This window comes from Centrocercus urophasianus, unplaced genomic scaffold, assembly GCF_019232065.1.
Source record: "Centrocercus urophasianus isolate 14NV4802_14NV808 unplaced genomic scaffold, USGS_Curo_1.0 seq_38, whole genome shotgun sequence".
Lineage (NCBI taxonomy): Eukaryota > Metazoa > Chordata > Aves > Galliformes > Phasianidae > Centrocercus > Centrocercus urophasianus.
Genome location: NW_024884955.1, coordinates 5,732,823 through 5,750,750, shown reverse-complemented (window position 1 = coordinate 5,750,750; position 17,928 = coordinate 5,732,823). Strand labels below are relative to the sequence as shown.

Sequence of the window (17,928 nt, the reverse complement as noted above, 5' to 3'; positions counted from 1 at the left end):
GTGGGGAGAACTCTTCACACCTTTTTTTTTTTTTTTCCTCAGTGGGAGGGAAGAAGGGGGGGAACTTTTGAGAAAAGGCTCAGAAGAAAAAAAAGATTCTCTAGAGGATTATTTTTGAGAGATCTTTTTTGTCCCCCCACTAAGACAACTGCAATCCTAGGAATCCAGGTATCAAGGTCAATGTAGTAGGAACAAATAATTGTCAAAGATCTGTTGATAAAACTGCTCAACATGACAGAATTGCTGAGACTCATCTCCTTCTCTTCTACCACACAGGTACCTCTCTTATGCACACAGGTTTTGACTGTGGTTTGGTTTTCATGAACAGTGGGATTTTTTCTCCCCAGGATGGAAAGTAAGAACCTCTTCCTAAGCCTATTGCTCTGCTACAGTTTGCTCAGAGCTGCCAGTTCTCACCTGGTAATCGAGGAGAAGACAGAATGCAACCTGTCAAAGAACAACAAAATGAACCTCCCAGATCTCCCACCCATCTCCATCGTAGGTTAGTAAAATTTGCCCTTTGATGCCAAATTAACAGGACTTGAAGAAAATGCAGCTGTTGATTAATATGGACTATTTAGATAGCTCACCACAACATTGCATTTCACACAGATGCCTTAGTGTTACGCAGAACTGCAGTGGCAATGCAGCCATGGGATTCAAGCATGGCAGTGTGGCAAGCCACAATTTAGTGTAAAAAGAACAACAACAGAAAAGCTGCCTTTAGATTTGCGGTTTGCACTGAGGTTCCTATCATACCATATGTCCTTCTGTATTCAAGAGCAAGGTTATTTCACTGATATGGGCATCAATCTTCCTTTGAAACTCCAGTGCAAATAGAAGTGAATATGAGCAATTTTTTTTATTTTTTTTTTAATCAACTCTTGTAGAAATCTGTTGATTTCTCTGCTGAGATATCAATATAACGTCAGTTTACCTGTGCCAAGTGATCTTTAACCCAGAGAGGAGAGGATTGCAAGGGAGCTAGAAGTCATCAATGTATCCAAGGCAGGACAGGCTATGCCCCTACCATTGCTGACAGGTGCCCATTGGTCCTGTGGTGAATTTTGTCAGACAATGCTTAACATTTTCCTCCACAAATATTTTTTCATAATCTCAACCTTGACGCTTTCAATGCAATTTTAGTCAGCTTTCAGTTCTCTCTTGAGAAACTTCTACTGTTCATCTCCCTCCTGCAGGCTTCTAGGACTTGTTCTCCAATCAAATAATTTTCTCACCTTTTATTTCCTCTGCCCTTTTACTCAAGGGCAATGTTTCTTTTAGGTGAGCCAGCTGTCCCACACAAGTCTCTCCAATGAAATCCAGATCTCCTTATCCCTGTGTTAATCAAGTTGGTTTAATGACACATTTGTTAAACTCGTGCCACACCATTCTGTGTTGCTTCTAATCCTACACTCCCCACACTTCCAATATTTTTTTTCCTTTACAACTAGAATCAGAATTATAAAATGCATTCCCTTTGGTTAACTTCTGTGTCTCCATGGAAAAACGTGGACATGCCTTGAGCATAGCAGATAGGTTACCATGCCATATTATTTTGCCAACAGACACTCAAGACAGGAAAAATCTCCTAATGCTATCAGGCCTTTTTGCTTTAGATGGCTCTGAAATGCCTCACAAAAAGCTCTCCTCCCTTTCTGCACACCTTCGTTCTCTGCAAGATCCACATCATCCCACCATGCTGTGGAAAAGCCCAGTTTTGCCACTTTCCCATTTTAGAGCCAGTAGAGAAAAGAAACAATTATCCAAAGTAAGAAAAGAAATTCACAGTAAACTAACATGGTAAATGTAAGCAAACAGTGTTCATCCTTCTCCTATATGCATGCAAAAACAACGAGCATTTAACACCCAAAATGAAAGAATGACTTCAAAGGTTTGTAAGCAGCTGGTCAGTTAGACAGCAGTTGAAAACACAGTAAATAAAAGATGAGGAATATGAAATCATTGGCAGGTTGGGAGAAGGAGGCATCATCTAAATACAAAAGGAAGAGGCAACTACAGTGTTCACCTATTTAAAAAATGTATTTTTATGTTTCCCTCTTGTCTGCCCACTGGGTAACATTATCTTCACCAAAATCTCTAGAATAACTACTGCATATTTTTGTTACACCAGTGTTTAAATCTCAGTTTAATTATATTGCTCCATCTTTAACTGAACATTATCAAAGCAATTTTATAAGCAAAGCATTCCAGAACAGTTGCAGACATAGAAAACCCGATTGTCACAGAATGGGATGTCAGTGAGGTATTTCAGCTATGAGCACAAAATTTCAAGGGGCAGCATAACAAAGCCAACACAACGTGCCAGATGAAACTGGAACTGACCAACCCACACCAGAGGGTGCAAGCCGTGCTCTTCTTGAGTGGCCTGAAATTCCTTATGCCTGAAATACAGTTTTTCCACCCAGTGTCACTTGATGATGGATGTGTAACCATAGCTCTGTAATGATGCTAAAATAATAAATGAAACTGCCAAGCAGTGCATTCTTAATTGCGTAATTCTGCAAATTCTGGTAATTATTAAGTGTTCAAAAAGGTTTGGGTAGCAAATTCTGGAACAAGCAAGCAGCCACCATTCATAAGTAGGCATATGCAAATCTTTTCATATCAATCAATCATGGATCTTACACTTAATCCAAAGTTCACGATGTACAAAAATACTGTGATAGATGAGAAGGGCAGCGTTCACTCCTTAACAGAAAACTCCTGCTGCGTTAGATCCCAAGGCAAGTCTTAATTATGGAGGTAACATCAAACAGTAATTCCTGTTAAAGGTGATATAATAATAAAGCTGATATTCCTCAAAGGATAATGTGAGAAATTTCGCAATGTTAGTGTTTTGACCTTAAAATAAAAGAAGAAACTTTACAAACTTCCATCACACAAAGTCTGAAATCTCCTCTCTAAAATTTACCAAATTCAAGAATCAACTCCAGCAACACACACAAACATTTAAAAGCTACAGGTGGGTTGATGAAACACCTTTGCCTTAGCATTTCACAAAAACAGACGCTAAGTAAAAAAGGAACAAGGTGAAGAATTCAAGGTGTTTTATGCCAAAACAGCAAAGAGCTTTTTGCTGATGGAACCAGAACAATAATTCCTGTCAAATTTGTGTAGGTAACACCACTTTTACAGAAGAAAACATGGAATTCTCACTGTTTTTTTCCTGTTTTTTTTTTTTTTAAAAATACAATTAATATGCATAAATACTCCAAGAGAATTTACTAACACAGAGCCCTTGGTTTGTTGTTCTTTTTTTGTTTGTTTGTTTTTGTTTTTGGATGCCTGCAGTGATGACGGCAATGCAGGTTATCTTGCATAAAAATATTATCAAGCATATCTGTTAAATAATATTTGCTGTAAGACTGATTTAATGTTATGTTTTGCTTTTCTTTTTGAAGATTTAACTAAAAGATCCCAGAAAGTCAGCAGAAAAGAGGCAGAGAATAAGAAATCTTCCAAGGTAGGCAGCTGTTCAGAAAATATTGTCAAAATAGAATGGTTTATTATTGCTATACTTCACCCCAGTGCACTTATCTAGAGAGTTTTTACAGTCATTCCATGACTTAACTTACATAAAGTTTGAAGCTTAATATTGTAAAATGAAAAGATGAAAAACATAATTGATGGGAAAAAAGCATGATTCTACATTAGTTACAGGTTATTGGGTTTTGGTTTTGTAGTTTCTGTTTTGCTTTATTTTACAATCCTCTTACAGAAAACCTAGCTTAGACTTGAGATGCTCGAGATGCAACACTATTCAGGTATTGGCCAAAAAAAAATGCCATTCCCAATCACAGCACGTGGGTCAGCTGTCCAAGCCCTGCAGCTAAGAGGCACAAACTCACTCTGCTCACTTTTAACTGCATGTGCCAAAACATTGAAGTAGAAGGATCCAAATAATTTGGTGTTCAGTTGAAAACATTACCTAGGAATTTTATCCCATCGTTTGGCTCAGATTGGTATTTTCAAGACTCTCTGAGAGAGTAGAAAATAGCATTTTTACTTCATTTTTCGGTTTGACGTGGCAGCTTCTTTGAAGCCAAGCCGGTCATCGCTACAACCAGCAACATTTAGAGTTTCCTTCTTTTCCATTCTAGTGTTTTGAATGGTCAGCCTTCTCTGAAACACCTCCTAAGCCCCCAGCATGACTCAGGTTGATAAAGGCCACAGGAGGTGCTGCTGTTCCCACTGCAGTTCTCAGCAGGTCGTTCTCGCAGTCAAACTCAAAGTACTCGAGCTTGACGTCTAAAGCACTTACAGACCACATCCAGTTTTGCCTTACAAATGAGACTTCTGGTAAACTTACCAATTCTAAAAGATTGCCTGGGGCACTCGTGGAAGGCTCCAGAAGCCTTGCCCAGGTCCCAGGCACATGCTAACCAGCCCCAGCTTTCCCCTCTTTCCAAATCAGAGGGAAGCAGCACCCCTCAGGTAGGCAAGACCTTTTTCAGCTCACTCACCTGTGTCTGCAGTTAAGGATTCCCAGATGCAAATCTGATGCACAAATGATCGCTGAGCTCTAAAAGCAGCTTGACAAACAAGCTGGGCATCCAAGAGTAATTAATTACCTTGTTGAACCTGTAATAACGTCATCCTTAAAGATTCTTGCTCTGTTTTCTTTGCTGCTGCTGCATTCTTCCACACAGTGTATTTTGCAAGGTCTATTCAGTCACATTTTTAGGCACTCATAATAGGAGTGCCTGTTGCCTACGCTGCACATCCATAGGCAGTGTGCCATTCTGCTCCATAGGTAATCCAGCAGTTCCCATAGCTCAGTCCCACCACATCAACTCCATGCTGCTACTTAATTTGGGTCTCACTGCCATCTCAAGCCAGAAGTTCCCACAGTTCACTTTCTTTGCATCCGTCCCTTATCCTGACCCATAATTGTTCTGCATTTGTATTTATTTTCATGTTTTTGTTCCAGAAAAATGCTGAACTGAAGAAACCTCCAAAACCAAGGCCCACACCTGCTGCTGACTGCGTGCCAAACTTCAAAACCTGCAAACCACACTTGAATTCCTGCTGTAACTACTGTGCCTTGTGCAAATGCCGAATTTTTCAGACGATCTGCCAGTGTCTACTGTTAAACCCAAAGTGCTAAACCAAATCAGGAACATATTAAGGCTGCTGTCTTTCATTAGCTTCTCAAGTGTATATGTCAAACTGCCTAATGCATGTAGCAATCGAAGTAGAGAGCTTTGAAGCTGGTAGGTTGGATTTGTTTCTCTTCAATGGACAATTATTTTCTTCATGGGGTTGATGCTGTCATGAACAAAATGAGGTTTTTAGGAAGGAAGATAGACTTTGAACAGGCATTCTTGGCAAAACTAACTTGCATTTAAGGAGAATTCTAGGTACTCGGTGTTTGGGAATTTTTAGGGTTGTAATTTGTTTTTTGTCTGTTTGCTTGTTTTTCTTTTTTGGTTGGTAACTGGGTTTTTTGTTCTTTTCTTTGAGAAGGGTTTTATTAACGAAACATTTCAATATATCTAACCAGCACTGCAAAACCTGCCTACAATCAACCACACTGAAAAAGGACTTCTCAATCTCATGTGAGACCAGAGCTTAGGTTTGCCCTCAAGGACAGCACAGCACAGGCTTCCAGCAGATCCAATATGGAAAGCTGAAAGTGCAGGTTTCCTGGTTAACTCCCCTCTCATACATTCCACAAAAATTAGGACTAAAATCTTTGTAGGTTACTCTAGCTGAAGGCCATAGCAGCAAAGTTTGTCTCGAAACAAACATCTTTCTCTTTTTGTGGAAGCTCTGTGCCTTAATACTGAGTTATCCCAGATGACATAGCAGAGAGCCTTCCCTGGCTGAGCTACCAGGAGAAAGGTCATAGCAGAGCAAGGAGGGAGCAGACCTAGCAGTGCCCAACATGAAGACTATTCATCTGCCAGACTCCAGCTCTCCTGCTTTCCACCTTTTCTGTTCTGCATCTGCCGTATTCCTCTCTTTCCCAGAGTGTATGCACTCTTTTTCCTCCCATGGGCCTCTTGATTTTAGTCTTTTCCCTTCCTCCACCATTATGGTTAGTCACCTGAGGATCCCTGAATTTTCTAATGCTCTGCAGTTCCAATTTGAAGGAAATTTCTCAGCTGATTTATTTCTAAGAGCAGCTGAGGGCTACAAAATCTTCCAGGCGGGCAAAGACAATATAGACGATAAATAGTCCCTAAAGTGGCTCAAGCCTTCAAACATCAGTTCAAAGCCCAGAGCTTTAAATGTAGGCTGGGTGTTGACAGAAATGTCTGTTCACCTTCTTAGAGAGATATACAGTTGACAGAGAGTTTAATCTAAGAGCCTGAATGTCGCAGGATGTCACTCTGTTCCTCATCCAGCTGTCATGGATGATGCAAGTTTGAATTCTTTTAAATATGTGTTACTACTTCTTTTAATCAGATATCCTGGCTCAGGAATCCATGAGCACAAAGAACTCCGTGGCACAAAGAGCATGAGAAGAAATACAACATGGTGGTGGGTTTGGGAACAGAATTTGACCCCTTCTTTTCCTAGGGAAGCCGTACGTTCTTGACAAGCTGTTCCAAAGTTTTCATAAGAAGGTGACCTCAGTTGATATTAAAATGATATCCATAATCACACAATTTCTACCGTGGAAACAAGTGCTTGTCTAATCACAAGAGGCCACAGAAACTGTGCTCTAACAGGATGAATGGAAGCAGTGGAGGAAATTGAAAGAAAGGGGGGCAAAAGTCCAACAGCATGTGCTGTTCTCTCAGCAATAACTCTCACTTCTGCTTGGCTGTCTGCTGAGGAATTGGGCAGTACTGAGACCCAGGGTGAGGAGTGAGAGACATAGAAGCTGACCCAGCTTATCCAGGGCACGAAAGAAGAAGACAGACTATTCCACATAAGAATAATGAGATTTGTTGTGAAACATACAGCACTTCCTTTATAATACAGCATTTATGCATAGTGTGTTTTGACAGATTCGGTTTATTAATAAACCTTCCTTTTGTTTGTTGGAATTCATTGAGAAGAGATGATGCTTTCTTTGCCATTGATCTATCACACCAAATAATACATACAATCAGGTACTCTGAAATCATTACTAACCTACTTTTCTGGCTAAAGATCACATTGCAGGGAGGGTAGGATACAGAAATCAGTAAGATACATACATACATCTACCATTTGCTTCCTGCATTTAATTTGAACAAGTATTTATGCTAAAGAGTTGGTTTTATATGTGAGAGTGCCCTGAGGGAGATGTCATCAGCACAGAGATGGTAACACATACGCATGACAAACGCAGAGCGTTTAATTTTGTCACATAGCAAAATGTCTTCACAAATAACTCACTGAAATATAAGTTTAAGAACAGACCCAGTAATGCTCTGAGACACAGAGAAATCTCACTCCTGGAGACCAATGGAAATGTTATCTTGATTGCAACTGAGTACAAATAAATCATTATTAGCTATTCCAAATATTGCCTCTCTTGTGGGAATTTAAAACAGTTATGATGTTTTCCCATCTCAAGGTCCAACTTGATTTCTTACTGTCAACTTCAAAGACCAGAAAATCCAAGTTGATCTGGGTGGCTAAAACAAATGCTAGAATTAACATCTGAATGACTACCAGCTCCAATACCTCAGTAATTAGCTGGTGAAGCTGTGAAAGTGTTGGGAGACCCCAAAAGGAAAACAAACAACTTCTCACGTTAGTCTGTAGGATCTTCTCAATAAAACCTTTTCCAAGTTGTCTGTATATGAGTCAGCACTATCTGTGACACTGCACCAGCTGAGCATAATGAGAGCTTTAACAAACACCTTTTAGACAGAGAAATAAGGCTGACTTCATGATAAATTAGGCGAAAGAGAATGCTATGGAGGCTGTGATCAAAGTAAGGAGCCAAGAAGTACTTGCATGTGCCATGCCCAAAGCTGTCTCTGTAGAAGCTCTATTTTATGTTGCAAAAATTACATCATGTTAGCCCCATGGAACATGCTTCTCAGAGTACTGTGAGAGTGACCATTTGTGAGAGACCTCAGCCTTAAATCGTACAATATGTGTGAGTGCAGGCATTAAATAACATCTAAAGACAATGCAAAACAATACTAAATCGTGAGGTTTTTCATCAAAGCCTTTCAAGCTGAATTAGACCACTCTACGTCCAGAATTGACTCTGTGAACATTAAACAGACAAATTCTGGATTTGTTCACATCCCAAGCCCTATTTAACTCAGACACTTAGGATTTGTAGAATCAGATGTAAAATTTTTTAAAAACTCTGCTAACAAACACATAAGAATTTCTGCTTTTTTCTACCACTTAACTTTGAACATCCACCCTCCTGGACAACTTCCCCCACACAGAGATCTCCAGATGAGAGTAAAAGATACACAATTGCTATGGTTACAGCACTGCAAAATCAAATTGCCACTATAGTATCTGGAGCAGATCTGTCACAATTTCCAAAACTAAAACTGCACGTTTAACAGCTACTTCTTTGCAAACAGAGACAATCTTTGACTTGTTTGCATTTTATTTAGTAGTTTACAAGATATAACTGACCCTTGCACGAGATGCAAATTGCCCTTACCACTGCCCCTGTTTTCTTTTCTAACAATATGGATGAGACGGTCCCACATCTTACACGATGGGCATCCCACCAGCTGTTCTGAACTTTGGGCCACTGATGGTTTCCCAATGCTCGCATCAATCTAGATCCTCCTACAAGGCCTCTTGTCCCTCCAGGGATCAGCACCACCTCTCAGATCTGTGCCATCATCAGACGTGCTGTGGATGCATGCCTGTGTCCAGTTAGTTGATAGAAATGTTGGACAGGACTGGCTCTAGAGTTGAGCCCCAGAGAACACCTCTGGTAACTGTACACAGCCAGATGTAGCCCCATTTACCTCTCGAGCTCTTGCATCGAGTCAGTTCATCACCCAGCACAGTATGAACTCGTTTGTTTCACAGTAGGACAATCCATCCAGAAGGGTGCCATGAAGAACTGCATCAAAGGCCTTACCAAAATCTAGAATAGTGACATCTGCTGCCTTCCCTTCATCCACCACTGACCAATGCCCACTCAGTCATGGCAGTGGCCATATCCCCAGTAAATGTCCCCAGTTTTATCATTCTGAATGACACCTTGTGGCATGGAATGTCCCTTTGGCCAGTTCATGTCAGCTGTCCTGGTTCTGCCCCCTCCCAGCTCCTTGCACCGCCCCAGCCCCCTCACTGGCAGGACAGTACAAGGAACGGAAACTTTCTTGGCTCTGTACAGCATCATTCAGCAAATCTAAAACAACACTGTGTTATCAACACTGTTTTTTTCCTAAATCCAGATCATACAATAACTACAAGGGAAATTAAGCCTAGCCCAGCTAAAACCAGGACAAAATGTTGGTATAGAAGCTCCTGAAACTGCAGCCACTCTGGATCAGCACAGATTCTCCCATTTGCCTCGTCATTCTCTAACAGCACTGCGTCATCCCTTAATGTAACCTCAGTGTTCTTAATGGTATTCCCTTCCCCAGTCAGTCCTAGTTTAAAGCCCTCCCCATCCGTCTTGCCAGGTTACGGGTCAAGCAGCATTTCCCCCATTGAGACAGGAGGGTCCCTGCAGACCTTTCAGCCCAAAGCCTTTTCCATGGTTATACAATTCAGAGTTCTTGAGTTGTCTTGAAGCCAAGCACCTGAACTCGCCTGTTTCTTTCCCTGTCTCTCCTTATTAGTGGGGGAAAACACTGTCTGTGCTCCAGAGTCCTTTAGCTGTCTCCCCAGGGCCTTGAAATCTCTTTTGATAGACCTCAGGCTTCCTGCAGCTACATCATTGGTACCCACTTGAAAGAGGAACGGATAACAGTCCGAAGGCTGTCTTATGCTCAAAAGCTTCCTGGTAACATCCTTGACCCGAGCCTTGATGAGGTCTGGCCTGCAGATGGGAGCCCTCATTCCCCAGAGGAGGGAGGGAGTCACCTATGAGAACAACGCGCCTTCACTTCTTCGCAGCATTGGTTTTGATGCTGCACTTATTGCTACAAGGTCACACCTTGGAGGGAGAACCTGCACGAATGCCTCTTCCTCTTTTCACAACCCCCATCTGCCAGAGCCTCATACCTACCCGGCAGTGGAAGCTGAGCAGGCAGACAAGCGCTCCTCTCGCTGCTCTGCAGAAACTGGCTTCCAGCCCTCAGGCTCCCCAGGCTGCTGCCATTACCTTGGTGCAGCCCAGATGCCGGACCTGCCGCAGCAGTGGCAGAGCATGACTCCCCTGATCCATCTGTCACATTTTCAGGCTCCCAGATGCTTCTCAGTCTCCCCGCTGCTTCCTGGAGCTTGGACACCAGGCAGAGCAGCTCATCTCCCTGGGTACACTGTGCATGCTCTCACCCTCCATTTTGGGGCAGCACCACAATCTGGGTGTCCACACGGGGACATCACGAGCCTCTGTGAGTCCTTACAACCTGAAGGAGCTCAGGGAGATGTGAAAATGTATCCCCTTGCCTTCTTTCCCCTCAGTAACAGACTTCCACAAAAGGAGCAGCTCAGCAGCATCGGTGCCCGGTACCATTTTAGACACACAGGGGTACCACTCCAGGCTGGCAGATGTGACATGTGGCCTAGAGGAGACCGTCCCCATCTGGAGCAGCAGCACAAGGCCAGATGGACACAATGAGCTTCTTAAAGAGCAATTAATCAAAGTGCCCTTCCTAAATTTGTGCTGCCTGCAGATTACTTTCTGAAGTAATACAAAGATTTTATTCGCGGGCTTCTCAGATGATATACAGATGGCCAACATATGGCCAGGTCCTACCTCTCCCAAGAGAAAAAGGAGGTTTTAGTCATTTCTGCAAGATTTCTGAATAAAAAGAAAAAAAAAAAAAAAAAAGTGATTGGTACATGACTTGTGCATGTGTATTTCTGTCCAGGAGATCTTGAGATGATGAAATCCTGACCTTAGACACAGGAGCCCTAAAATGGCTGTATATAAATAAATGCCACATGTGAACTGTGTTAATACAGATAAAGTCAGGAAAAGACAAAAATATCATACAACAGTTTGGGTTGGAAAGGTCCTTAAGCAGCTCCCAGTTCCAACCCCTTCTGTGGGCAGGGGCATCTCCCACCAGGTGTGCTTGTCCCACAGGACACTTCTGGCCCCTTCAAATCAGTGGAAATCTTCTATTGGCTTTAATTGACTTCTACAGCTTTAATCATCTTCAGCAAGCTTTAATAAATACTTAGAATCACTCTCTTTAGCATCTGGTGGGTCTAGCCAATAACTGTTCTTTTACCCTTCCTATTTTTGTAGGCTCCTCAACCAAATATTATTCATGACCTCACATGGGTTTCCCATCAATCTGCACAGCTGTCTCAAGCAGGGCAACAGCAGCAACACAACACTTCCAGCAGCAATGGGCAGAAGTCAGCCCTGAGAACACACAGCATCCCTCTTCTTTGTGTTCCATAGCAAGCTTGGCAGTTGAAAATAATACAAATTCTTTAAAGTCTAATGCTATTTCATGAATGCTTCCCATATGGGAAGCACTAAATGAGCACAGCAGATGCTTTGCTTTCCCTTAATCCCTTCAACTTGTTCATCTCCCTCCTTCACTAACACTTCTTTCTAAGTACATTTGGCCAAAGCTGTCACTGTTCACCTTCACAACGGTATCATGGTGGGGGTTAGACACTATTTCAGCCAAAGGCTTCACTGCCAGGACAGGTCAAGAAGAGTTTGAATTCTGCTATTTAAAAAAACAAACACATATAGGGAACAATTTTGGAAAGGAGGGAGAACCGGACCAGCAGGTGGCTGTTCTGACTGGGAATCAAGCTAACGTGAAGCACATACCTACAGTGAGCACCAACTTGAAACAAAGCTCTAGGCGTCAGCCTCACTGCTGCTTTAGGTGTTTCAAAAGGTGCTCCCAGTGTGTGCAGTGGGACAACTGCTCAAGGGAAGAGACAACATGGATATGAACCTAAAGCCTGTCTGATATTCTGTTACAGAAATTATTTTCCAATTACAAAATCATAACAGAAGCACTGCAGAAAAGCAGCAGGTTTGCTGAGGAGTGTCTCTCCCCTCTACAGAACAGAGCAAAGTTTAAAAACTTAGGTACTGATTTTCTAAATACCCTCACAAGTTTAACCACCTGTAAGACAAGGACAGGGAGCCAACGGAGCAGCAGTCCCCACCCTGCTCAAAGGAACGCTGCAAAGCTGACAATACATTTTGGTTTCACTCTGGAAGCATTCTTTACTCCTGGAAATATTTGTCCTTCTTTATTTTGACTTTTTGTTGAAGAATTAGTGATTTCAAAAAAGGGAAAAGCAGGTCATTGTAGTTGGCACTTCTTACAGCTGTGCCAAGTCGTCCGGGGCAAACTGCGTGATGGAAGAAGCTACCAAGGCTTTACAGCATACATGTATGACATCCGACTGATCTGAACAAAAAAGTACCAAAGACAGAAAAGAAACCACATCTGGCCCATGAGAATCTTCAGATCATTTTCAAGAAGAACCACTGTCATGAGAATGGGCACAGCCACGAGTCATGCAGCCATCAGTGGGACTTCCACGTGCCCCTTCCTTCTTAGTCAGAGACCATCCTTATTTCCTAAGGCTGTTCCCCTCCGTCCATCTCCATTTCACAGGACATGAAGCCACATCAAAAACAAAGAACAGGATTTACCCAAGCTGTACTGCAAATCAGCTGCTGTAATAAATCATGGAAACCAACATCATCTGATCGAGATAAATAAAATCTGGTAATAAAAAAATATCTGGTTGAGATAAAGTAAAAAGATACGGACGGTTCTCTCTCATTACTTCTAACTCAGTGTTGGAGGAATAAATACTACACCACTCGCCCTTCTTGGAAGGATAGCATAGATAATGAAAGGAAACGATTAACAGAAAATAAATCTGAATTATTGCTCTTCCTGCCCAAATCAGAGACCTGTCTAAAAGCCAGGAGTACAATCCTTCACCATCAGCCCCATTTTACCCGCAGGTTCGGTCACTGCAGGAGCAGCTGCCACAAGTGCTGCACAGCCCCATGCAGTGGGCTGGTGGGAGGAGCTGGAGGCGTTAAGAAACAAAGGAACATTGGATATAGGGTAGAACAGAGAACTTCTCCCAGAGTGGTAATTAGGTTTATATTAGTGCTACTTTCTTCCTGCTTGTTGGGGTTCTTTTTTAATTCCTGAACCACTTCAGCAGCACCCAGGAAGAACTAAACCTGAGGAACAGCAATTAACTAGGGGCCATGGGCATTTCCCCACTTCTCAGCCCATGGCTTCCAGCATTCAGGGTAGGTGGGGAAGCTGTAAATCTGAGTGAATTCTAATTTTATAAAAGACAGCACACACCATACCCCATATTTAAATTTATTTTTAGATCTTCCTCGTGATCTCCGCATTCCTCTGACATACTGTACACACTTTCCCAAACCAGACCTCCTGTATGCACAGCTAGGAACCTCACTTCTTTTCTTTTTGCCTTTTAAGATGAGCCTGCCAACAAGGCTGAGCTCTCCAAGGCACACTGCACTCAGCCAGCTGGGCGAACACTGAGCCCAATGAATGCCACAGTCGAGCTCCTCATTCCCCCTGTCAGAGAGCACTTACAGGCGTATGGCTGAGTGCATCACCCTGCTCACCCATCTACCAGGCCTGGTTCACCAGCTGAACACAAAGCTCGCCTTTGTTGCTCACCTCACATTCTCCCCCTGCACGTGTGAAGGTCATTTCCAACTGCAACTCAGCGCAGTGATTCGTGTCCCACTTCTCTTGGGATCCAGACCCAGGCAGCCCGTGGCTCACATTTCACCTTACTTCTGTGACATCTGCTGTGCAGTCACAAAAATGAGATTGGGCGTAGTCCATCACAGTCAAATGACCCAGCAGGCCAGACGTGGAATTCCATGCATGGGGCTTCAGTACTGGGGAATGGAATGTGAGCCTCATTACCTGCAGCTGCTGCGCTCTTATCGGTGCTTATGTTTGTTAGTCATTGCATCCAACTCAAACCATTGTAAGGGAATTGTGATGGGACTGACATCTGTATTAAGAGAATCACAGAATGGCCAGGGTTGGAAGGGACCTCAAGGATCATGAATTTCAACCCCCTACCACATGCAGGGCCACCAACCTCCCCATTTCATACCAGACCAAGCTGCCCAGGCCCCATCCAACCTGGCCTTGAACACCTCCAGGGATGGACGGGGCATCCACAGCCTCTCTGGGCAGCTGTTCCAGCACCTCACCACTCTCTCTGTACAGAACTTCCCCCTGACATCCAACCTCAACCATCCCTCCCTCAACTTCAAACCATTTCCCCTTGTCCTGCTGTTATCTACCCTTTCAAAGAGTTGATTCCCCTCCTGTTTGTAGGCTCCCTTTTGGTACTGAAGGCTGCAATGAGGTCACCCAATAGCCTTCTTTTCTCCATGCTGAACAAGCCCAGCTCCCTCAGCCTGTCTTTGTAGGGAGCTGCTCCAGTCCCCTGCTCATCTCTGTGGCTCCTCTGGACCCTCTCCAACAGCTCTCTGACTTTCTCTTACTGGGGCTCCAGACCTGGACACATCACTGCAGATGGGGCCTCACAAGAGCAGAGGAGAGGGGGACAACCAAAATGCTCAGCTTCAGATCAGACTGAATAACCAAATTCATCGTACGTAGATTAAAATAAATAAGAAAGAACAAGAAAGGTGCTTTTAAAAATTGCAGGTGATTTAGGACAACTCAGCAGCAGCAGACACGCTCTTGACAATAGGAAGCAACCCAGCAGTAAGGCTGTGCCATTTTCTTCACTATGGATCAGGCACCTTCTGAGAAAGCAGCAGGGGTTCGGGACACGAGACAATGTTTTTCCTTAAGAAATAACAACAAATAAAAGGGAAGCAGCTACTACACCACAGGTCATGTTTCAAAGCCTTCCATCTATTCTGGAATGCTGCTAAAGCCGAAGTGAAATCTGCATATTTTACTGTGAACATTATGCAAAACTGCCCCTGAAGAATTCAAATCAGAGCACTGTCTACGTTTGGCCAAAGATGATGTTTGCATCACAGCAAGGGAGAACAAGACTGCCTTTAGGAAGAGAAGCTGCTGAACTCTATCTGAAAGCCACACAGCACACAGTGACAGCTGGGCAGAAATATGAAATACCCCCTTGCAATAATGCTGCTGATTCACACATCATACCACCAACAGGAACTGGGCATTGCATTTCTTCTCCAGGCAGCAGTAAACCACAGCAGCGCTACAGGAGGTAGGAGGGAGGAAGAGAAATCCCACAGTGGTTTTATTAGGGTCTGTGTTTGATCTAGTCTTCTTCAACCAATAAAACAGAAGATCTAGCAGAAAACATTCCAAATATGATTTTTATATTTTATCCATTCAAACCATGTTTGAGTCAAATTCCCGCATTGTCAACTTGCTCGGACTACTGTGTTTTCAATAGTAAAGCAAAACTGCTTGGGATCTGACAGTGAAAGCGCTGCAGTAGGAAGCCACTGGTCTGTTCTCTTCCCTCTTGGCAGCAGTGCTCCAGTGCACTGGAACACAGCTCTGCAAAGCAGATATTGCAGATCTGGGCAAGCTGCCAGTGCATGGACACCTCCCCGACCCATCCAGTTTCACAGGTTCAGTCTCTGAAGTTTCAACAGAAGCTGAATGTCAGGAGTCTGCACTGGGCTTTCCAGGTTTAGAGCTTTGCACACAAACTCTCCCTTAAGACATTTTCTGAAAGTCAGCAGCTGCAGCCCCTGAACCCAATAATGTGTATCAGACTTCCTCAGGACTCCAAAACCAGGAAATGCAAGATTTCAAGTCTTTCTGTGGAAAACAAAACACACACACATATACACACGTGCACATAAATTCCTCTATGTGCTAAACAATTTCTGTAGGCAATCCATAGCTAGCAAACAGCAATGAGAAATGAGTCCTGACATCCAACATGTGAAACAACAACAAAGCAACATCAGCACAGAACTGGCTGCTAGTCCCCACCCAAAACACTCTCTGACAGATCTTCCTAAAAATATATATATCCAATATATGTATATTTATATACACATACACACTTGGACAAGAAGGCACACCATCATAAAACCCTGTGCATTGGACACCTGGAGTAGAATATGCTTCATATGAACTCCATGTGTCAGCTAGCTCTGTTGTCTTCTCATAGACTGCAATTCTTAGAGAATTGAGTCAGAAATGTATGGATCAAGAGGACAGAACAACACAGGGGACATCGTGGTGGGCACTTGAAAAAGACCAGCCAACAGTAATATCCAGTAGCTGGCAGCTTCTTTTGATAGCTGGAAGAACTCTCTTGATAGCAAACTCCGGCTCCCAGGGAGACTTCATGCCAACTACCTCAGTAAGGCAGCCTGGAAAGGCAGCTCTCCTAAACCCAAGAGGTTTAGAGAGCAGCAAGCACAGTGTATCAGCACCAGTGGTCAGTGATCCAACTAGAGTGAATGTTCTGCTGGATCTGTTACTTAAGGAAATAAATTGGTGAGAGGGGTAAGGAGAGTTATGCCTGCAGAGACTGCAACAGCTTTATCCAGAGCTGTACCAGCAAAAGCAGATCCACAGGTAAAAGGAAAAGTACCTTTTCCCCTTTTTAGCACTCTAAGGGCATCTGCACCCAGCTTTAGCTCCCCAGTATAAAGACAGCATCAGCGCACCTGAGAGCAACTGAGATGCTCAGGGGACTGAAGATTAGGATGCACAAGGAAACTAAGACCTGGGTTTGCACGTGGAGAAGGCAGAGGGTGAGTCACTGCTGCCTTTGGCTACTACAGGAACACATAGCAAAGATGGAGTGAGACCACTCCCAGGTGCAGAGGAATAAAACAAGGAGCAGTGAGCATAAATTGCAACACAGGAAATTCTAGTTAGATGTACAGAAAAAAAGTTCAAGAGTAGTTGAATACTGGTTGACAAGACTAAGGAGGTTGGGTAATCTCAAACCCCAGAGAAGACTGAAACTCAACCATGCAAGCTGGTCAGCAACCTGACCTCACTAGCTCTACTCTGAGGTGAGGGATGGTCCACCAGACAGGCAGGAAGGGCTAAACTATTTGATGAGTCCATGGACATATGGAGAGGCAGTCACATCCAAAACATAATTACAACCTTAGACTTCAGAACTGCAGGCTTTCAGCCAAGAGACGGGCTTAGGGAAGACACTGCCCAGCTCTGAAGAGACTAACAAGGAATCTGAAAGGCAACAAAAAGGACAATATCCAGCTCTTGTTTCCCTACTGCAATTATTTTACTGACTTGATATGTCGTCTTTATTCTGACACACAGAGCTGAGTGTGATGTAGGGTGACCCCATCCACACTGAGACGCAGGTGCACACACTGGGGTGGAACTCTGTATAAATGCATATTTAAAAGTTAACTCGTAGTGAATATGGATTCATTCGTTGTGGCTACCTTCATGAGACCCACACTCAAAACTGATGCTCTTCAGAGGCTGACAACAGATTATTTGCAGAACAGCAAGCAATAAAACAAGCTGCACACCAAGCAACATTTGGTTACTCATTTCTTTTTTTTGACTTATCCAGAGCTCATACTCCGCACCACCTGTTTTAATTGCTTACTGACACCTGTTGCTCAAACATGAATCTCAGAGCATTTCAGCTGCTGGATTTTGGTGGCATTTCTTTTAATACATTCTACCAAATTTTTCATTTTCTTACATTCAGCCTGCTGTATAATACTGACTGAAGAAGGTAGTGGAAATGGAGGTATTTCATAACACGTGGAGATGAATTTGGATAGGCAGAGGTGTTAGGGTTTGTTTCCTTTGTTTGTTTGGGTTTTTTTGTCCCTCATTCCCTCCTCCCCTCACCCCATCTTGTAACACTCACAGCCCTTCAATTGTA

General features: G+C 43.2%; 1 protein-coding gene across 1 annotated transcript; it reads left to right on the top strand.

Moving 5' to 3' along the window:
- The first annotated feature begins 330 nt into the window (after positions 1-330).
- Positions 331-5,131, top strand: LOC122167698 (agouti signaling protein). Its single transcript, XM_042832457.1, has 3 exons — positions 331-502; positions 3,426-3,487; positions 4,955-5,131. Exons 1-3 carry the CDS (start codon positions 349-351, stop codon positions 5,129-5,131), a joined length of 393 nt encoding a protein of 130 aa, XP_042688391.1. The 5' UTR covers positions 331-348.
- The last annotated feature ends 12,797 nt before the right edge of the window (positions 5,132-17,928 follow it).

Excerpts from the sequence above, each read along its gene's own strand:
- LOC122167698 (XM_042832457.1), top strand. The coding sequence starts at position 349 with ATGGAAAGTAAGAACCTCTTCCTAAGCCTATTGCTCTGCTACAGTTTG. Across the intron at positions 503-3,425 it reads CCCACCCATCTCCATCGTAG|ATTTAACTAAAAGATCCCAG; the intron begins GTTAGTAAAATT and ends TTCTTTTTGAAG. Across the intron at positions 3,488-4,954 it reads AGAATAAGAAATCTTCCAAG|AAAAATGCTGAACTGAAGAA; the intron begins GTAGGCAGCTGT and ends TTTTTGTTCCAG.